The sequence below is a fragment of the Mytilus galloprovincialis genome, chromosome 10, assembly GCF_965363235.1.
Source record: "Mytilus galloprovincialis chromosome 10, xbMytGall1.hap1.1, whole genome shotgun sequence".
In the NCBI taxonomy this organism is placed as follows: Eukaryota; Metazoa; Mollusca; class Bivalvia; order Mytilida; family Mytilidae; genus Mytilus; species Mytilus galloprovincialis.
The window spans coordinates 5,064,520-5,088,413 of NC_134847.1; the positions used below are offsets into that span (position 1 = coordinate 5,064,520).

At 33.4% G+C, this 23,894-nt stretch overlaps 1 protein-coding gene across 4 annotated transcripts in view; it reads right to left on the reverse strand.

Annotated features, from left to right (window-relative positions):
- Nucleotides 1-3,884: 3,884 nt before the first annotated feature.
- Nucleotides 3,885-23,894, reverse strand: part of LOC143049705 (uncharacterized) — a 396,341-nt gene continuing 376,331 nt past the window's right edge. For 3 of the 4 annotated variants that reach the window (XM_076223376.1, XM_076223375.1, XM_076223377.1), the window contains exon 5: nucleotides 3,885-6,296. In XM_076223376.1, coding sequence (XP_076079491.1) covers nucleotides 4,135-6,296 — 2,162 coding nt within the window. In that variant the 3' untranslated portion in view covers nucleotides 3,885-4,134. Of the gene's footprint in view, nucleotides 6,297-10,946; nucleotides 11,296-13,586; nucleotides 13,823-21,551; nucleotides 22,077-23,894 lie in introns of all 4 variants that reach the window. The other variant, XM_076223378.1, reaches the window with a different exon arrangement.

The window sequence follows — 23,894 nt, forward strand, 5'->3', positions numbered from 1 at the left end:
GTGAATAGAACTGATCCGAGGACTAGTTTTAGTAACTACGGGTATTATGTGTCTTTTTGTTATTTATGTGAATAGAACAGATCTGATGACTGGTTTTAGTAACTACGGGTATTTTGTGTCTTTTGTTATTTATGTGAATAGAACTGATCTGAGGACTAGTTTAAGTAACTACGGGTATTTTGTGTCTTTTGTTATTTATGTGAATAGAACTGATCTGATGACTAGTTTAAGTAACTACGGGTATTATGTGTCTTTTGTTATTCATGTGAATAGAACTGATCTGAAGACTAGTTTAAGTAACTACGGGTTCTTGGTGTTTAAGGTTATTTTTGTGATTGTAACTGATCTGATGACCTCTTTTAGTAACTACGGGTTCTTGGTGTTTCAGGTTATTTTTGTGATTATAACCGATCTGTGTACTAGTTTCAGTAACTACGGGTTCTTGGTGTTTAAGGTTATTTTTGTGATTGTAACTGATCTGATGACGTCTTTTAGTAACTACGGGTTCTTGGTGTTTCAGGTTATTTTTGTGATTATAACCGATCTGTGTACTAGTTTCAGTAACTACGGGTTTTTGGTGTTTCAGGTTATTTTTGTGATTATAACCGATCTGTGTACTAGTTTCAGTAACTACGGGTTGTTGGTGTTTAAGGTTATTTTTGTGATTGTAACTGATCTGATGACGTCTTTTAGTAACTACGGGTACTTTGTGTCTTTCATTTTTTTTTATCAGAGCCGATTTAATGACTTGTTGCAGTAAATACGGATACTTTGTCTTTTCATAATTTTTGTGAATAGAACAGATCTGATGGTTAGTTTCAGTAACGTCGGGTTCTCTAGCTGTGTCTTTTGTTATTTTTGTGAATAGAATCTATCTGATGGTTAGTTTCAGTAACTAAGGATACTTGGTGTCTTTTGTTATTTTTGTGAATAGAAACTATCTGATGGTTAGTTTCGGTAACTAAGGGTATATCTTGGTGTCTTGTTATTTTTTGTGAATAGAACTATCTGATGACTAGTTTCAGTAGCTACGGGTACATGCTGTTTTTGTTATTTTTGTGATTAGAATCGATCTAATGACTAGTTTCAGTAACTACCTGTATTTGGTGTCTTTTGTTATTTTTGTGATTAGAAACCGATCTGATGACTAGTTCCAGGAACTACAATAATTACTGAATGACGTCATTACAGAGATAACAAAAGCCACCATATTAGATTAAGCCTGCCAGACTGACATGTACTTATAACAATCATTCCATACACCAAATATATAGTTGACCTACTGCTTATAGTATTTGAGAAACGGACCTAATCACGCAATTTCAACCTTGATTGAAGTGGAGGGTAGGTGAACCTTGTCTGACGGACATGAAGACGTTGCAAGAAACCATTATACCAAATATAGTTATCGTATATACGCATAAGTGAGAAATTCACTCAAAAATCTCTAATTTATTTTTCAAGCAGTCACTGAACCATGAAAATGAGGACAATTGACATATGACAGATGGAAACTTCTCAACATAAGGTATCTGCATACAAGATATGAAGCATCCAGGTCTTCTACCTTCCGAAATTATATGCTTATAAATAGTTTAGGCTGTCGCTGCCAATGGATACTAGTATTAATACCCTTGTCTCACATACTGCATCTTTCGCAAAAGTAATATCCAAATATTCTATTTTTCTGCTCTCTACACTACTCCATGCTGCATGAAGATCTAATTTAACTACTCAATAAACAGTATTTTTTTTACAAAAAATGGAAATCATAGAAAAATATTCTTGTCCTGCACTGATTTGAATTACAAACAAACAAACAATGACTTCATCAAAACGCTCGACATTAGTTTTTGTTGAGTTTGATAGACAATCAGTATTCTAATGGAACTTATTGTGAAGACTTCTGACTTTCTTTTGTTTATTTTGTACTCATATGAAACAGAAATGACATAGTGTAAAAGTCAACAGAAGAAACATGTACTAAGTTCACATCCAGATATGATATATTGATGATGGCTTATCACTCATCAATCTCCCATATTGATTAGGAATACTACTGATACACAGTTAAGTTATATAAAAGAATGTCAATCTATTTAAATAACATAAATAATTGTTTTGTGATCATATTTATATCATTTTATTTCTAACTATTGTTTATATTGACAGTTATTTTAAATCAATATGACAACGTTTTGTTTGCATGGCTTAATTTTCTAATGACACAAATTAATGATACTACCCTAATAGATAACCAATTGTTATCGGCTTGAAAGTTGTCACTGGTTTTCATACAGTATGAAAAGTTTTGACTACTCCATGAGGTAAGTGTTTTTGGAAAACAGGAAAAAAAGACTTTAGATTGTATTTACTAATAAATATTTTGTTTGAAGCGACTGATTTTATCATCATAATACATGTATTGTAGGCATGTTAAAATAAATTCAAATGTCTGTTGGTCTTCGTTTAAACCAAGTATGGAAACAAATGCTTTTTTCCCTTCAAATTATGGGCATTGCAGATATATTAAAGTATACATTTTTCAATATCAATACAGGGATATAAATATATCTCATGAAATAATCTCATCCAAACTTTTTTTTATCATTTGTTAACCATTGTTTTTTAATCAAGTTTACTTTTTAATGAGATCCTACATAAAAAAAATTACAACCAGGTCCTCCACAGGACCAGCTTTATACTACCGAAGTGGTCGAACCCTGAACGGTTGAGGCAACTTTGGTCATAATATTAAAGCTTGATAATGCCTGAATTTGGATTGTAGTAAAATTTTTGACATAATAAAGGTTTTTGTCACAAAATAAATGTAGTCAAAGATCTAACAAATCTATTGCACAATACTGTGCAAATGAAGATTTCTTCTTGAAACTTTTCAAAATTCGAACATTTTTTGAAAAAAGGAGTCCCCCTAGAATCCCTGAAAAAATTGTTAACAAAATCCCCCCCCCCTCCCCCAACATATTGAAACTCTCCCTTTAAACAATAACTGTTCCTTTGAAGTATGGAATCTTGTAGTACTCTCTTCTGAGAGATCCACACACTTAAACACAAGTTATTGTTTGGAAACTAGAATCTTTTGGCCCTTTTTTGGCTCCTAATTCCTACATATTTCGGGCAATTAATCCAAAACCTATTCCCAGCCTCCCCTTTGTTAAATGGAACATTGTGATTTAGTTTTAGAGAGATCCATACAATAACACACAAGTTATTGGCTTGAAACTGGTAAAAGCTTGTTATTGGCCCCTTTTTGGCCCTTAATTCCTAAAATTTGGACCCATAACCCCTTTAATCAATCCAAACCTTCAACTTGTGGTTTTAAACATTGTGGTACAATTTCACAGCAATTGAAATACTAATACACAAGTTATTATCCTTAGATGAGCTAAAAAATGCTTGTTTTTGGCACCTTTTGGGCCCCTTATTCCTAAACGGTTAGGACCATCATCCAAAAAATCAATCCCAACCTTTTTTTTGTGGTATTGAACCTTCTGAAAAAATTTCATAAAGATCTATTTACTTAAACTAAAGTTATTGGCCAGAAACCAATATGTTTTCGGACGATGCAGACGACGATCACATCATACCATTATACGATCCCAAATTATTTTTTTCGGTCGTATACAAATTATTTCATATCAAAGAATATGTTTTCAAATCAAAAACATGAATAAATTTCACTACAAAAAAACAAACTCTGATACAATGATTGAACAAAAAATAACAAATTAAAAAAAATATTTGATTTGAATAAAGCACTCAGTCTTTATTACAATTCTATTTCTAAACAGAATTTCCTTTCTCAAATCTTTAATTGTCAAAATCACAATTTATATTTTGATATTCCTTTTATCATGTTTATTTTCTTTAAAAAAATATAACCTCTTGAATATTCGTTAATGACAGCAAGTATGCCATTGTATCCTTTATCACTGGCAATTTGTTTGGGTGAGATTCCATTATTTGTACACTTATGCATGTCTGCATTGTTGTCAAGTAATACCTTTACTATCTCTATATGATTTTCCGCACAAGCAAAAAATAAGGGAGATTCTCCATCATCTGTACACTTATCAATGTCTGCCTTGTGGTCCAGTAATACCTTTACTATCTCTATATGATTATTATGACAAGCAATATACAAAGGAGAGATGCTCCATTAGCAAAACACTTATTAATGTCTGCCTTGTGGTCCAGTAATACCTTTACTATCTCTATATGATTATTATGACAAGCAACAAACAAAGGAGATAATACATTATTTGCACACTTATTAATGTCTGCCTTGTTGTCCAGTAATATCTTTACTATCTCTATATGATTATAATGACAAGCAATATACAAAGGAGATGCTCCATTATTCATACACTTATTAATGTCTGCCTTGTGGTCCAGTAATACCTTTACTGTCTCTATATGATTGTTATGACAAGCAACATGCAAAGGAGATACTCCATTATCTGTAAACTTATCAATGTCTGCCTTGTTGTCCAGTAATATCTTTACTATCTCTATATGATTATTCCGACAAGCAAAATGCAAAGGAGATGCTCCATTAGCATCACACTTATTAATGTCTGCCTTGTTGTCCAATAATATCTTTACTGTCTCTATATGATTATTCCGACAAGCAATATACAAAGGAGATACTCCAGTATCTGTACACTTATTAATGTCTGCCTTGTTGTCCAGTAATATCTTTACTATCTCTATATGATTGTTATGACAAGCAATAAACAAAGGAGATACTCCATCATCTTTACACTTATTAATGTCTGCCTTGTTGTCCAGTAATATCTTTACTATCTCTATATGATTATTCTGACAAACAACATACAAAGGAGATACTCTATCATCTGTACACTTATTACTGTCTGCCTTGTTGTCCAGTAATAACTTTACTATTTCTTTATGACCTTTAATTGTAGCTGCATACAAAGGACTCGCACCTCTACAGTTACACAGGTTAACACAATCACCATGGTTAATACACCAATGAATAAAAGGAATATCGGCATACAAAGAACATAGTATCAGTGCAGTATCTTTAGTATTTACATCTATTTTCAGCGCTAATTGCCTCTGAAGTGATTTTTTACATTTTTTTAGATAACATAGGAATTTGTGTCTGAACTCTTGTATCTTCAAGTTTATATTCCTGAACACACAATTTACTTTACCAATTGACCAGTCATCAATCATTCTCTGCATATACATCTGATGGTATTTCTGTGGTACAATAGTAATAAACTGATCCATGTAATCTTTCCTTTCTAGTAAAAGTCTCTGCATAATGAAAACAGAATGTGCATTTCTGATTATACACTGGATAAGTTTTTGTCCAAAATAGTATGCAAGAAAGTCAAATAACTTATCATGTTTTGTTTTAAATATACCATGTTCTTTCTTTATAAAAGTGTGTTCAAGTGAGTTTAGTTCATCAAGTAGAACAAGTCGTGATGTGCCTCTGTCCAATCTGCATGCCTCACATGTTTCCTTAATGATCTTTCTTGTTTCTACATTTATCTCTTCTGAAAACATTTCCTCCTTTAAGTTGTTGTTAAACATAACACACAAAGCCATTGCACAGTATTTTCTATAATGACCTTTTTTATTAAGCTTGTTAATTTCAGTTTCGTATACCGAAAATGGATTTTTGAAGAATTCTGTTATATTGACCTTGGGACTTTCATTATACAATTTACAGAGAAGTGGAAAGAAATCATATAAATTACAGTACTGAATAATCTCTGATGATTTTGTTTTCAGATATATTTCTGCTATTGACGTTTTCTCTGTCTCTGATAAACACAAATCTTTTGTCCTTAGGTTACAAACAGATGTCCTGAAAATGGATAAAGGTTCAAACTTTTCGTCCTGGTACACTTGTAATCGACACGCGACAATAATTTTTGTTAATTTGTTTTCAATCAACATCTTTATTTGTTCCATAACTGATTCCCAATTGTCAAGGTTGGACTGGTTTATGGAATAAGTCCCACAAAAGTCATCAATTACAAACAGTGTTTTCTGATTTGGATTATTAAACTGGATAATATCATTTGGATTAGTAACTGGTAGTACATCATACCCTTCTTTTTCTTTCATTTTTAACGCCACATGACGTAAAATGGATGTCTTTCCAACACCAGAACTAGCTGTAATAGTGAGACAACTGTTTTCCTTGATACCTTTCAACACATATTTCGCAGCTCTGGTTTCAACAAAGTTATCAGCATTCTTCTGCCACTCATCCAACTGCTTACTAATTTGCTCTGAAACATCAAGGAGTAAGTTATTACCAAAGATAATTTAAAAAACAATAAAGTATTAATTCAACTTTGTATTTTACTTATTTGTGACTCAGAATGCCTCAGATGATGGTAAATGCATAATGCATTAAGTGATGGGAGCAATATTATTTCTGTTCTGCTTAATTTGAATAATAAAATTGAGAATGGAAATGGAGAATGAGTCAAAGAGACTGAATTGTAAATTGAAAGTATTAAAGATAACAGTCTTATAATCTTACTACCGGTATCACTAAACTTTACAGCATCAATGATTTATGAAAATCAACGAACCTTTGTGAGCACATACTCCACGCCAACATTGTAACTGGGCAAAATCTCATCAGATTCCTAATTTTTAAGACTCAAACTCATTGATAAAAATTTCTAGTGAATATACACTTTTACATATTATGTCCTCATTTACTAAAAGTTTCATCTGTTGTTTGTTTTCACAGGAGTTGTGATGACAAACTGTTATATCAGTTTAGTCCAAATTTTAAGTTCATAGGGGTATAACTCCTAGAAAATAGATCTGAATCATAATTTCTGTGGATATGCACATCTACATAGTGTGTCCTCATTAACTCCAAAGTTTCATAAAATTCTGCTGTGTGGTTTTATAGGAGTTTAATTTAATCATATATTGACCAACTTTAGAAACGCAACACCAATTTTCTAAATTATTTTCGAAAATAGTAAAATATAAATGAGGAATGTGTCCATGGGACACAGATGATGCCCCCGTTTGAATATCATCATTAAGGGACATAACTCAAGAACTGTAACAGTGACGCTACCCAAATATGTACTTAATCTGAGTTTGGTAATAAGCATTGATTATAAGTTTCATAACATTTATTTCAGGCAAACTTAAGTTAGAGAACGTAGCTTAACTCTATAACGATAAAAATGACGCCACCTAAATTCGAACTTAATCTGTATTTTGTGGTAATTAGTATTGTTCATAAGTTTAATAACATTTGGATGAGGCAAACTAAAGTAATTAAAACAGAAACCAACTTTTCAGCAATTTTTCCATTTGTAAAGGGGCATAACTCTAAAACAGTTAAAGTGATGCCACCAAAATTCAAATTTGATTTAAATTGTGTTTCGTGGTAATAAGAATTGTGTATAAGTTTCATAATATCAATGGTTCTGGCAAACTAAAGTTAGAGAACAGATACGAAAAATTGAACAATTTTCCATTTGTAAAGGGGCATAACTCTAGAACGGTAAAAGTTAGGCCACCAAAATTCAAACTTGATCTGTGTTTTTTGGTAATAAGCATTAATCATTATTTCATAACATTCGGTTGAAGCAAACTAAAGTAAGAGAACGGAAACCAATTTTGGGACGTACGTACAGACGGACAAGGGTAAAACTTAATGCCGTTTCACAAATGATATCGGATATGTTCCTTACATCGTAACTACAATCCCCTTCCCTTTCATGAATGTGACCTAGACTATTTACCGGATTTGTTATCACATCAGCAACACGACGGGTGCCACATGTGGAGCAGGATCTGCTTACCCTTCTGGAGCACCTGAGATCACCCCTAGTTTTTGGTGGGGTTCGTGTTGTTTTTTCTTTAGTTTTCTATGTTGTGTCATGTGTACTATTGTTTGTCTTTTTCATTTTTAGCCATGGCGCTGTCAGTTTATTTTAGATTTATTAGTTTGACTGTCCCTTTGGTATCTTTCGTCCCTCTTTTAATGCCCCCTCCGCAACAGCGGGGCATAAATATTATTTGTTTTGTTATTTACGACAGTCCTACATCTATCTGGTGAGTAAAAATCAATTATTTTCTTACCTGAGTAAGCCAGGTAATTTTGGGGTGAGGGGAGCATGAAATGTTCGACGATGGATGGCGGGTAGCTGAATAAATTTTAAAATGGTTTTTATTGTCCTAAAGATGTGTTACATCCTTTGCCTTCCTTTAACCAATTGAACTTTTTGGGATTTCACAATGTGGCGACTAAGTGATGAAAATCGTAATCAAGCCATCCGAATGTTACAGACAGAAATAAGTCAATGTGCTGTTTCAAGACATTTTAATGTTAGCAATTCAAAAAGAAGGCTTCTATGTCAACACTACAGATAAACAGGAGCAGTTAAAGATCGTCTGAGACCCGGACAACCGCAAATAACGACGCAGCACCAACAAAATGCCATCATAGTATGCCATTTGCAGAATGGTTTCACGACGGCGACCTCAGCCGCAAACCAAATTATTGGACGCTATGGCAGAGCAATTAATGCTAAATCAGTGTCCTGTATACTGAAATGTCGTCAAATTAGGATGCTCTAAAAAGGACTTATTATGACTTTGTGTCATAGACGAAATCAACAACAATGGGCCAAGCAACAACTGCAGCAGTAGAGAATCGTGTGGTGTTTTCTGATGAATCATGGTTCAATGCAAGTTTTGCGGACGGTAGAATGAGAATCTACAGAAGAGAAAATGAATGCTACGCTCAGATATCTGTGTTCTTATACATGACAGATTTAGTGGCAGAGGTGTAATGGTATGGGGCTCTATTAACAACAATTTTTGGATACGGTTGGTTATTTTCAATGGCACATTAAAATAGATAGACGCTATATTGATGAAATTTTGCAGCCAGTTGTTGTTCCAGAGCTACGACGTTATGGACAGTTCAATCAATTAACATTCCAACATGATAATGCGCGTGCACATACCGCTAGCTTGACTCAAAACTTCATGAATTTGAATGGAGTAGATGTTATTGAATGACCTGCTCTTTAGAAGCTATCCTACGAAACAACTGTGGCCACACCCGATACTGAAGATCTAAAACCAGACTGTAAGTGTTAACCACAGTATTTCAACAAGGAACATTACGTCATTGGGTTTTCGATTGACTGTAAATTTTGTCTGTAACGTTGAAAGATTAATTAAGTATTGGTATATACGATGAATTTGTCTAATATATTATTTATTTAATTTAAAAACGTCCGATTTATTTAGGTGTTGGGTTTCTAAAGTCTGTTAGTATAATTTCCTGTCAATATGCACATCTACATAGTATGTTCTAATTAACTACAAAGTTTCATAAAATTATACAGTGTGGTTCAGAGAAGTTGTGATGACAAGAACATGACTAAAGAACTGACGAATGGACAGACGGGTCAGAAACATTATACACTAGGCAACTTTGTTGTGTGATGTATAATGAAGTCAAGGTCATATGAACAATGACGGACAACCATGTAAACCTTACAATCATTTCAGACATCAAATAAAGTTGACCTAATTCTGATAGTATCTATTAGAAACAAACATCAATATACACCAAAAATAGTTAACCTATTAGGCTTAATAAAAGTATATATTGTGTGGTTCTGGATATCTCAAAATAATATAAACAGCTCTTAGCAGGGCGCAACTTGATATGACCACAGAGGTCCGACCCTGCACAGTTGCGGCAAGCATGGACTCAACATTTAAGCTTTCGTGATACAGCTCTGAATTTGGATTGATTAAATATTTCACACAACATAGGTTTCTGGCAGAGAATGAATATAGTTTAATAAGAACTTAAAAATTTCAATGAATTTGAAATATGAAATTTACCTTTAACGGTCCAATGTTCAAAATCTAAATACAGCCCTTATAGCTAGCTGTTTGGTGTGAGCCAAGGTTCCGTGTTGAAGGCTGTACTTTGACCTATATTGATTTACTTTTACATATTGATACTTGGGTGGAAAGCTGTCTCATCGGCACTCATACCACATCTATTAGATTCAGCATATCAAAGAACCGCAAGAATACATTTCTTTTTTTAAATCAAAGTTTAATTTTGGACCCCGATTAGGAAAAAAACCCAGAAAACTTGGCCCAAAATATGAAAATATAAAACATGTCAAAGAACCATAAGATTTCAATTTTTGTTAAAATATAATTAAAGTTCAATTTTGGACCCTTTGGACCTGTATGTAGATCAAAAACAGGGAACAAACTCAAAAATCTAAATTCACGCTCAGATTCAGCATATTAAAGAACCACAAGAATTTAACTTTTTATGAAATTTTGGACCATTTGGACCTTAATGTGTAACATTTTGAAAATAGGGCCCAAAATTATAACATCGAAATACAATGTTAGATTTGGCATATCATACATTTGTCATAGAACCCAACTTATTTAGTTTTTGGTAAAAACAAACAAAGTTTAATTGTGGAATATTTGGCCCTCAATGTCGACCAATTTGACAAAGGAGTCCCAACATTGGAAATCAAAATACATGGGTAGAATCAACATATTAAACCGGTACTGAAATCAAAAATCTAAACAAACAGCTAGATTCAGCATATCAAAGAACCCAAGGAATTCAATAATTGATAAAATCAAACTAAAGTTTAATTTAGGACACTTTGGACCTTTTTTTACCAATTTGAAAACGGACCAAAGAGTAAATTTATAAGTCTAGATACGGTTAAATTAAGCATATCAAAGAAAAATGTAAATTTTTTTACAAACCTCTCCCTTTTTTATAAAATATCTTTTCCCATTTCAAATTTTGTTAAAAATACAAGTCACTTATCATGTTAATAAGTTCTACTTTAGGGTTGGTAGTTCAAAAACTAAATTGAATACATTTTTTGTACCTCTTCTAGTCCATGGAACTGGATCCTCAGAAGTAGATTTGAGCTTTTTCACATCCACATTTACATTTATTTGATCTAGCTCCAACCTATTCACATCTTTTTTAAATCTCTTCGCCTGCTGATTTGATACATTTTGTTTGTGCTGTAACAAATTATGAGATCTTTTCAAATTTTTTATATCTTGTTTTAATTCTGTATCAAGTGTTTCATGTGTTTGTTTAATTAATTCAATGTCCACTTTAGCCTGGTTTAAGTCTCGTAATATTTCTTGGCTTGACATGTCCAGTGGTTTTGTCATCAACTGATCACATTCTTGTTTCATTGCATTCCCTCCTATTCTAAGAACAGCCTTGAAAAGAAAACAAACTAGTTGTCTATGTAAGTTTAACATTTTGTTTTGCGAAAATAACATTACATAAGCATGATAAGGCCACACTTAAAAATATTTTAAAAAGGTTGAGACAGTGGGTAGGTAGGTATAGGCATTTCCTTTTTTCCACAAAAAGAAATTGAAGTATCAGATGTTTATTAGTCTTCATGCTTATTTGATTAAAAAAAAACTTCTTCAAATTAGGACAATAAAAGATTTTGAGTAGGCAGCTTTTTCCTGGGTAGGTAGGGTTTGGGCAAACAAATCTATTCTTTGTTATGGCATAAACTGCTTGATAAAGGGATATTGGGATGAATTGTCTCATTGACAATCATACCACATCTTCTCTTTATATTCATACACAGGTTTCCTTGGAAGAATGAAAAGAAGCAAGCTTGGATATTTAACTTTGCATTCCCCTAATAACTATACAGCTAATGTCCTCGCACTAAATAATTCAAAGTTTGGGGATAGTTGAATGCATCTATCCCATCAAACTTGAAATTAAGCAAACAAAACATTCAGTAAATAGATATAAGAATTCTGCCTCATATCTTGATTTACATCTAGAAAATTAACAATGAGAAAAATAAAACTTTTAGACAGAAGTGATGATTTTAGTTTCCAATTGTGAACATTCCATTCTAATGTAGCAACATTCCAACAGCGCCTGCATATGTAGTATATACTGTATCTCAATTCACTGACAGATACAATATCCCAGATTTTGCATTCCTATCATGATTTCCGCAAAAAAAGTTTGTTGCTTACAAGGAAGTTATTGAACAATGTTGAAACAAGACTGAGAATACAAAGAAGTGAAACTGAAATCATTTTTTCAAAAACTTTTTAAAATGCCATCCCAATATGGTTGAGTCTGATATGTCGATATCATTATTGAATTTGTGTTTCACGGAAGACAATGGATATGTTTTATCTGTCTTAATGACCATCCTGTCCACATTTCCTTGAATGTGACCCACCAATTTAGACTGATCACTTTATACTTACATGAGCAACACAACAGGTGTCACATGTGAAGCAGGGTCTGGTCACCATTCTAGAATACATTAAATCACCCCTTGATTTAGGTGAGGTTCATATTGTCCTGTCTTTTGAGTTTTTCTAGGTTGTGTTTGGTGTGCTTTTGTTTGTGTGTATTTGTTTGTGTGTATTTGTTTGTGTGTTGGTGATTGATCACGTTTTGTCTGTTTTTTTCCACTTATGAGGTTTGAATATACATATATCCTCTGGTTAACAGAAAGACGGATAGAAAGGACAAAAAAGCATATACCTTGCAAGTTTGTTGTGTAGGGTAAAATTACCCTGATTACATTTATTATTTCAGAATGACTACCGTGTAATATCCCATTGACATTATACCCAAATCTCTCCTTGTTAATCTTTATTATACGTAGCTAAATAACAATGAAATGGGAGCCATCTCTGTGAACATTGATGCCAATAACATGTGCTCACAAATTTGTATGAATAAGAACTGATATGAAGCACCTTTTAAAGTTATATAGAGCAGACACAATTTGTTAAGGACGGACACACCAACAGACAGACCTTTGACAGAGAAAATTGTATATATGTCATTACACACTCTAGTGTTTGGTCAAGTATAAACTTTGTAATCATAACAGTTCGCAAGATCTAGAGAAGACATGATCTGTCCCTTAAGACATGGGGTTTTCAACTGAAACCAAAATTTTTGACCTTAAGTAACCTTTGATATAGCAAGTTCTATATACATTATGAAAATGTAACATTAAGTTTCTATAATGTTTAACTATACATGTAGGTTCTACTTACATGAATATGTTTTAATTTGATAGCTATATATAGATGCTTTTGTACTTTTTTGTAAAATTTTTTTTTTTTAGATTGTAACACAGTGATGACTGCTGTACCCATATTTTTATTTATTATGTCTGTTTTGTTCTTGCATCGTTGTAGATATATCGGAATTTGATGAGACTGTCATACGAGTGAGAGGTCTAGCGCTATAGAACCAGGTTCAATCCACCATTTTCTACATTTGAAAATGTCTGTACCAAGTCAGGAATATGACAGTTGTTGTCCATTCTTTTGATGTGTTTTGTCATTTGATTTTGCCATGTGATTAGGAGTTCAGTATGTTTGTGATTTTACTTTTTTCATCACTTATATCCTTCCAAGCTGTGGTAAATAATGTGCCATCTACCTTGCCATCATCAAGATGTGACATTAAGTTTCTATAGCGTTTAGTTGTAGGTTTTACTTACGTCGCTTATATCCTTCCAAGCTGTAGTGAATAAAGCGCCATCTACCTTGTCATCATTAAGATGTGCCAGTAAGTTTCTATAATGTTTAATTCTGGCTAAATCTGATGCAGCTGTTGTTTCTGTAGCAACAGGTAGTTTGTCATATCCATTAATAGGAGGAGTCAAGGGCACGTTTGACAGGTTCCTCAGCAATGCTATCATCAGTGTCACATCAAAAGTCTTAGAATCTGTGATACCTGGTAACAGAACAAATAATCTTGAAGATAATGTTGTTAATTTTTTTAAACCGTCTTTGAATTTTTAGACAAATCATCATGAAATCAAATAACAAATAAAGTTTTTATACTTTGCTAAAATGTGAATCACCATGAATCCTGCCTATAATAATTCCCAAGTCAATACATGTATAATATTTTATTATTTGAGTTTTAATATATCCGATCATAACTATCTAAAGTTATTCAAATCAATAAAGTGTTTCTACAACAAGGCATATCAATTTGATTTTATGTAAATTATCTGTTTATAAACAATGAATTTTTTGAAACACTGAAGTATAGGTTTTACACCAGGCGTGGATTGCCATAAGTTGTTATTGGCACAATTTTTCATATTTTTAAATGTTAAATGCTCTGCAACATTGTATTTCATTTTACGTCCTACTGATTTGATATGAGCACACTGATGAGTCTTTTCTGGGAAAAAACATGCATCTAGCATATTCCAAACAATTATGCAAAATTTTGCTGGAAAAGACTATTGAAGTTGCTAAAAAACATTTGAAATTTGCTAAACTTGTGGTGAGACTGACTTTATAGCAAATTCTTTAATATATCATGTTCATTGATGCAAAGATATGGTTTGTATGATGATGATGATGGTTGGCTGCTTAACATCCAGCGGCAAATTGATTTACATATATTCAGGACACAGAGACGTTAATTTTATATAAATATCAACCCTGCTTTGTACAAGACCGACACGCTGAGGCAGATTTTTAGCATGCTACATTGTAGTTCACAAGGTAACATTTCACAGGAAGACATGTGACCTTGCAGTGACAAATAATTCTGACCCCCAGGCAAACCAGTCTTTGCTCTTACTCCTTAATGCCATGTACAAAGACGAGAAGCAGCAAATACCATTTTTTAAGCCTTTGGTTTGATCTGGCCATGGTTCAAACCCACGACCTCCTGTAGTTGAGGCTAACACTCTACCCCAAGATCACCTTAGGCAAATATTTGGTTTTGAATTTGATTATACAATTATCCAAACAAGATAGTGTAATCCATTAAACAGTTTATGAAACAGACCTGTAAATTTAGATATGATCTGGGTTAACTTAATATCAATCCTTAAAACAAAATATTCTAAAAGTTTACCAACATAAAAAAAGAAGATGTGGTATGATTGCCAATGAGACAACTGTCCACAAGAGACCAAAATGACACAGACATTAACAACTATACATGCTATAGATCACCGTACGGCCTTCAACAATGAGCAAAGCCCATACCGCATAGTCAGCTATAAAAGGCCCCGAGAAAACAATGTAAAACAATTCAAACGAGAAAACTAACGGCTTTATTTATATAAAAAAAATGAATGAAAAACAAATATGTAACACATAAACAAACGACAACCAGGCTCCTGACTTGGGACAGGCACATACATAAATAATATGGCAGGGTTAAACAGGTTAGGGGGGTCTCAACCCTCCCCTAACCTAGGTCAGTGGTATAACAGTACAACATACATGACATAAGAACGAACTATAACCAGATGCTCCGCAGGGCGCAGCTTTATACGACCGCAGAGGTTGAACCCTGAATGGTTGGGGCAAGTATGGACACAACATTCAAGCTGGATTCAGCTCTAAATTTGGATTGTGATTAAATAGTTGACACATCATAGGTTTCTGACACAGAATGAATGTGGTCTAATGAACTTAAAATTTTTGTTTTGCCTTTGAGCAATTCACTATGCTGTTGAATATCAATCCTCTCAAAAAAATGTTTGAAGAGATTTTCTTTTTATTTATGAAATCTGAAATGAGAAAAATTAACCCCCCCCCAAATTTTTTTTCACATCCCCCTTTCCTTTATTCCAAAACCAATCCCAATTCAAATTTCTAATGGAGTTTGCAACAATAACTACTCATTTAAATACATCATAAAATATTAGAATGTAAAAAAAGTGCTTGTTTATAATCACTGAATGGTAAAGATTGTTTTAATTTATCTGTTGGTAGTAAAAGTGAATATATGTTCCGGACCATATGAGTATTTGGACCATACGCGTATGGTCATGACCATATGCGTATACTCATATGGTCCGACCATACGCGTATGGTCCGACCGTACGCGTATGGTCGGACCATATGAGTATAATACTCGTTTGGTTATTAACGGGCCGGACCATATGAGTATTTGGACCATATAGGTATATTTATTTTTCCAAATTACATTATAAACGTTTCAATAATACAAGAACTTTATCTAAAAAAAACAGTGATGGTTTAAAACATGACAATTTTTTAATTTTATAATAAAAAAAACTACGTAAAAATTTAATATTGATGCCATAGTTAGTTTTCATCGCTAGTTACATTAGTGCATGTAGGCTTGGATGACATTCACTTCCACACGGTATCATAGCTTTTTTGCATTTGCAAGTTTTGTGCACGATCTTTTTCATTTACACATTTTGTTTGCGAGTGAAAAACAAGCCTTTTTTGCAGCTGCGTACAGTGATACCGCGTACCAGTGTTTTTAAGAAGCTCTAGATCTTCGGTATAAAATGTGTTTACTTTAAATTTGACAATTAAGTAAAATTAACAATGTGAAACTTCTTATTTTTATTTAGCTTATCTTTTTATTATAATATAACGATAAAATTACCTATATGATAGCGTCTTTTGAATGAACGGTCATACCATATGAAGAGTTTAGAAGTATTAAAAGTAAACTGTAACAGAGTGTTAATTACCCCGACCATACGCGTATGGTCCGACCATATGAGTATATACCCATATGGTCATGACCATACGCGTATGGTCCAAATACTCATATGGTCTGGAACATATACATTGTATATTGTATAAAACAATGATTTAAGTTGATTCAACTACTATTCTGGACAAAGAAAGATTTAACTCCAATTGAAATTTCTTAGTATTGCACAATATTGTGCAATTAGATATTTCTTGCTATTGCGCAATACTGTGCAATTGAAAATATTTGCTATTGCACAATACTGTGCAATTGAAGATTTCTTGCTATTGCACAAAACTGTGCAATTGAATATTTCTTGCTATTGCTGAGTACTGTGCAATTGAAAATTTCTTGCTATTGCACAATACTTAATATAATAATTTTGGATTCTGATTTGGACCAACTTGAAAACTGGGCCCATAATCAAAAATCTAAGTACATGTTAAGATTCTGCATATCAAAGAAGCCCAAGAATTCAATTTTTGTTAAAATCAAACTAAAGTTTAATTTTGGACCCTTTGGACTTTAATGTAGACCAATTTGAAAACGGGACCAAAAATTAAGAATCTACATACACAGTTAAATTCGGCATATCAAAGAACCCCAATTATTCAATTTTTGATGAATTCAAACAAAGTTTAATTTTGGACCCCGATTTGGACCAACTTGAAAACGGGGCCAATGTTAAAAAATCGAAGAACATTTTTAGATTCAGCATATCAAAGAAGCCCAAGAATTCAATTTTTTGTAAAAATCAAACTAAAGTTTAATTTTGGACCCTTTGGACTTTAATGTAGACCAATTTGAAAACGGGACCAAAAATTAAGAATCTACATACACAGTTTAATTCGGCATATCAAAGAACCCCAATTATTCAATTTTTGATGAATTCAAACAAAGTTTAATTTTGGACCCCGATTTGGACCAACTTGAAAACTGGGCCAATAATAAAAAATCGAAGAATATTTTTAGATTCAGCATATCAAAGAACCCCAGGAATTCAATTTTTGTTAAAATCAAACTAAGTTTAATTTTGGACCCTTTGGACCTTAATGTAGACCTATTTAAAAACGGGACCAAAAATTAAGAATCTACATACACAGTTAGATTCGGCATATCAAAGAACCCCAATTATTCAATTTTTGATGAAATAAAACAAAGTTTAATTTTGGACCCGTTGGGCCCCTTATTTCTAAACTGTTGGGACCAAAACTCCCAAAATCAATCCCAACCTTCCTTTTATGGTCATAAACCTTGAGTTGAAATTTCGTAGATTTCTATATACTTATACTAAAGTTATGGCGCGAAAACGAAGAAAAATGCTTATTTGGGCCCCTTTTTGGCCCCTAATTCCTAAACTATTCGGACCTCAACTCCCAAAATCCATCCCAGCCTTCCTTTTGTGGTCATACACCTTGTGTTTAAATTTCATCGATTTGTATTTACTTAAACTAAAGTTATGGTGCGAAAACCAAGAATAATGCTTATTTGGGCCTTTTTTTGGCCCCTTATTCCTAAACAGTTAGAACCAAAACTCCCAAAATCAATCCCAACCTTCCTTTTGTGGTCATTAACCTTGTGTCAAAATTTCATAGATTTCTATTTACTTAAACTAAAGTTACAGTGCGAAAACTAAGAAAATGCTTATTTGGGCCCTTTTTGGCCCCTAATTCCTAAAATGTTGGAACCAAAACTCCCAAAAACAATCCCAACCTTCCTTTTGTGGTCATAAACCTTGTGTTAAAATTTCATAGATTTCTATTCACTTTTACTGAAGTTAGAGTGCGAAAACTAAAAGTATTCGGACGACGAATTTTGCGGTCATATAAAAATCAGTTGGAAAAGGTTTAAGGTAGCACAATACAAAGATTTTATAACTCCAACTCCCAAGTTTTAAAATGCTTTAACTTTCTAAATAAAGCTTGAAAATTTATAAAAGTGGTAGTTTTGGATAGCTAACAGATTACTCTTTCAAATAAATGCAATGTTAGTATTATGCAATAATTATGTAACCAATTATAATGTTAACTGTGTCTAAAATATTTTTCACCAAATTTCCACTTTCAAATGAAATTAGCTTCTGCATAGGTATCCCTAGAGGGTTGATTTTATTATATGTTGTTCCTATGGCCATTATCTACAAAAGGGTGTCTCAGATTTCAGATAGAATGTATAGAACAAATTTTACACCTAATTAATCATTATCTTCTTTTATGTGGTTAGGATGTTTACACTAATTAGAGATTTATGAGAGAATGGAATACCATAGAGACAATCTGAGACACCCTTTTGGAGCCCAAAATGTGTTGATTAAGATTTCGTTAAAATTGTCTGTATAGTTAAAGAGATGATAGAGCTAAATTCATTCAAGTGAACTTACCCAGATTTTGCCACTAATTTCATAATAATTGATTACATAATGATTGCATAATAAAAATATTGCATTCATTTAAAAGATAAATCTTTTATCTATCTATATATACCTCTTTTATTATTTTCTATGCATTCATAAGAAAGTTACAGCATTTCAAAGGTTAGTGATTGGAAGTAAAAAAATCTTTGTATTGTGCTACCTTAACTCATCAGATGGACAAAAACACAAGGGAACGTGGCCGGGTACTTATACATCCCGACACAAAAAGACACAATGAACAGATCTGAGAGTAATTGCAGTTATCTGACAGCTAGTTCAAAGCCACTAACAACTTATAAAAAAATCATGCATCTACTAAGACTAAACTATCAATCCGTACACATCCAACATCCAAAGGATTTAGAGTATAGACGTCATAAACAGCCAGAGAAAAACATGACCTTGTGTTCATGGTGTTTACTTTGTAATTTTATATAATTGACTATTGGCATGATTGTTCTATCGGTAAAAATATTATTGATTTAGTAAATTATAACCCAACTTCAGTCATGTTTTTCTTTGAATGTTAATGACATCTTTGCACTAAATTCATTACTATTTGATTTTTTCTAACAGATGTATCATATATATTGAATACATGATTTTTAAATAGTTGTTTTTGTCTTTGCACTAGCTTTCAGCATGTTCAGCAGACACATATATATATTTCTTCCTAGCTTTTAGGTAGTATTGGTGTCTGTCGCCATCTTGGCATAATAGTCATCCACATAATATATTTTTAAACATTTTTAAAAGATCCATTATTTTTAATTAAGATGTCAGGTCGCAAAGTTTAGTTAGATATACTTACCACTGGGAAGAAACAGGAGATCCTACTGTACCTGGTTAGTTAGATATACCTACCACTGGTAGGAAACAGGAGATCCCACTGTACCTGTTTAGTTAGATATACTAACCACTGGTAGGAAACAGGAGATCCCACTGTGTCTGTTTAGTTAGATATACTTACCACTGGTAGGAAACAGGAGATCCCACTGTACCTGGTTAGTTAGATATACTTACCACTGGTAGGAAACAGGAGATACCACTGTACCTGTTTAGTTAGATATACTTACCACTGGTAGGAAACAGGAGATTCAACTGTGTCTGTTTAGTTAGATTTACTTACCACTGGAAGGAAACAGGAGATCCCACTGTACCTGTTTAGTTAGATATTCTCACCACTGGTAGGAAACAGGAGATCCCACTGTACCTGTTAAATTAGATATACTTACCACTGGTAGGAAACAGGAGATCCCACTGTGTCTGTTTAGTTAGATATACTTACCACTGGTAGGAAACAGGAGATCCCACTGTACCTGGTTAGTTAGATCCACTTACCACTGGTAGGAAACAGGAGATCCCACTGTACCTTTTTAGTTAAATACTCTCACCACTGGTAGGAAACAGGAGATCCCACTGTACCTGTTTAGTTAGATTTACTTACCACTGGTAGGAAACAGGAGATACCACTGTACCTGGTTAGTTAGATATACTCAACACTGGTAGGAAACAGGAGTTCCCACTGTGTCTGTTAAGTTAGATATAATTACCACTGGTAGGAAACAGGAGATCCCACTGTGTCTGTTTTGTTAGATATAATTACCACTGGTAGGAAGCAGGAGATACCACTGTACCTGTTAAGTTAGATATACTTACCACTGGTAGGAAACAGGAGATCCCACTATGTCTGTTTAGTTAGATTTACTTACCACTGGTAGGAAACAGGAGATCCCTCTGTACCTGTTTAGTTAGATTTACTTACAACTGGTAGGAAACAGGAGATACCACTGTACCTGTTTAGATAGATATACTTACTACTGGTAGGAAACAGGAGATCCCACTGTGTCTGTTTAGTTAGATATACTTACCACTGATAGGAAACAGGAGATCCCACTGTACCTTTATAGTTAGATATACTCACCACTGGTAGGAAACAGGAGATCCCACTGTACCTGTTTAGTTAGATTTACTCACCACTGGTAGGAAACAGGAGATCCCACTGTACCTGTTTAGTTAGATATACTCACCACTGGTAGGAAACAGGAGATCCCACTGTACCTGTTTAGTTAGATATACTTACCACTGGTAGGAAACAGGAGATCCCACTGTGTCTGTTTAGTTAGATATACTTACCACTGGTTGTAAACAGGAGATCCCACTGTACCTGGTTAGTTAGATATACTTACCACTGGTAGGAAACAGGAGATCCCACTGTGTCTGTTAAGTTAGATATACTTACCACTTGTAGGAAACAGGAGATCCCACTGTACCTGTTTAGTTAGATATACTTACCACTGGTAGGAAACAGAGATCCCACTGTACCTGTTTAGTTAGATATACTTACCACTGGTAGGAAACAGGAGATCCCACTGTACCTGGTTAGTAAGATTTACTTACCACTGATAGGAAACAGGAGATCCCACTGTACCTGGTTAGTTAGATATACTTACCACTGGTAGGAAACAGGAGATCCCACTGTACCTGTTTAGTTAGATATACTTACCACTGGTAGGAAACAGGACATCCCACTGTGCCTGTTTAGTTAGATTTACTTACCACTGGTAGGAAACATGAGATCCCACTGTGCATTGTTAATAACTCTTTTTCTGCTCAAGTCATTCAGCTTTTGTTTGACTTTCTTATCATTTACAGTCAAACTTAAAGATGCTGGAGGAAATTCTTTATCAAACAGGACACGAACAGCACGGGGAGAAATTCCAGTAAGTAACAATGTCATTCGTACATAGTTTTCCTCTTCTTGTGAGAGAGCATTAGATGCCATCTTAGTAAGCTTTTGAATATGTCACGATTATAGTTACTTAAATCTTGGTTTTATAATGGACCGTCATGACTGTAACCAAAAGATCAGTTAATCTTTAGAAACGTCTTGGTATTTGCATTTTTGTCCTTTATTTAACTGCTTTTAAAGCTTTTGGAATTTCAATTAGATTTGGACCTATCAGATGTTCACTGCACAGTGTTTGTTTCACATGTTTTATGAACTAAAGCAGATTGTTATGTTGGTATTAGTATCTTCCTCCATGACTACAACAAGCCCTCTCAGTAGTTATATATCGGGCCCTGGAAGAACAAAATAAGATAATCACAGTCAGGCATTGTCACTGAAAAATCAAATGACCGAGAGTCACAAGCATACCGTCCAGTCACAAATATTTCATGCATGCTCTTAATAATTATTGACTTGAATCACTAAACTTCAACACATTCACATTTTCATTTCTTGTCTGTATGATGTGTCATGAAAAAAAGGAAAATAACAAAAATATCAAACTCCGAGGGAAATTCAAAATGTCCCTTGTAAAAAGGCATAATCAAAGCTCAAACACATCAAACAAATTGAAAACAATGGTTGTAATGCAATAAGTGACGAAAAAAAAAATAAAAAAAAAAAGAAATGGTGTTTGATAGACGACATTACTTTACAAAAAATAGTGGAATGTGACAGACATTCTCAAAGAAGGTAATGTATGGCAGAAAAATACATATTAAGTAACATATTATATTTCTACTAAGCATGAACTTTAAAACAAAATTAGATTATTGATATTTCGAGGACAAAACAAAGAGTAAAAATATACTCTACAGCCACACCCTTTCTTTATTTTGCATTTTAACGCATAATTATAAGAATTAATTACAATTAGTGTAATTTTTTTACTGTCTGTAAATGTGTACTGTAAAAAAAAGTCCATCAGTAAAAAGTCCATCAACCAGAATAATACTGTATATATATATATATTCAAACTTTTGCTTCAGTAATTGTCTCCGATTCATAAAAATTGCTTCTGCCAAAATAGAATAAAATCTATGAAAGTTTGAAGAGGTATTTGATTTGAAACGAACTTTAACCCATAACCAAGCTTGTGCATAAAATTCCCAGGAGGTTTGACACAGTAATTGATGACTGAAAAACTTAAACATCATACTTTACATGTATCTACTTGTTAATTGCAAAAATAAACTAATATTAGAATAAAGAGATATGGTATGATTGCCAATAAGACATCAATATATCAAAGATCAGAGACGTAAACTGACAACAAGCACTTGGGACAGACACATAAAGAATGCAGTGTGTTTAATATAAAAATGAAGATGTGGTATGATTGGCAATGAAACAGCTGTCCACAAGAGACCAAAATGACACAGACATTAACAACTATATGTCACCGTACGGTCTTCAACAAAGAGCAAAGACCATACCGCATAGTCTGCTATAAAAGGTCCCGATATGACAATGTAAAACAATTCAAACGAGAAAACTAATGGCCTTATTTATATAAAGAAATGAATGAAACACAAAACTGTAACACATAAACAAACGACAACCTCTGAATAACAGGTTCCTGACTTGGGACAGGCACATACATAACTAGTGTGGCGAGGTTAAACATGTTAGCGGGATACCAACCCTCCCCTAACCTAGGACAGTGGTATGACAGTACAACATAAGAATAAACTATAAAAATCAGTTGAAAAAGCTTAACTCATCAGATGGACAAAAATACAAGTGGACGTGGCCGGGTACTTGTACCTCCCCACAACAAAAAGACACTAGAAACAGATCTGAGAGTACTCGCAGTTATCTGACAGCTAGTTCAAAAGCCATTAACAACTAATAAAAAAATTAGACTAAACTATCAATCCGTACACATCCAACATCCAATGGATTTAGTGTATAGACGTCTTAAACAGTCAGAGAAAAACATGACCTTGTGCAATGCCAAGTTACAGGTATCGACAGATTGTAGATCCATGAATATGTATATGTATATAACATACTAGTTATATTTATTTTGTTATTTATTTACTGATAACAAAATCAATATTTATACCAATAAAAACAATATTCAATGATCTTATTACAGTGTTGAATTT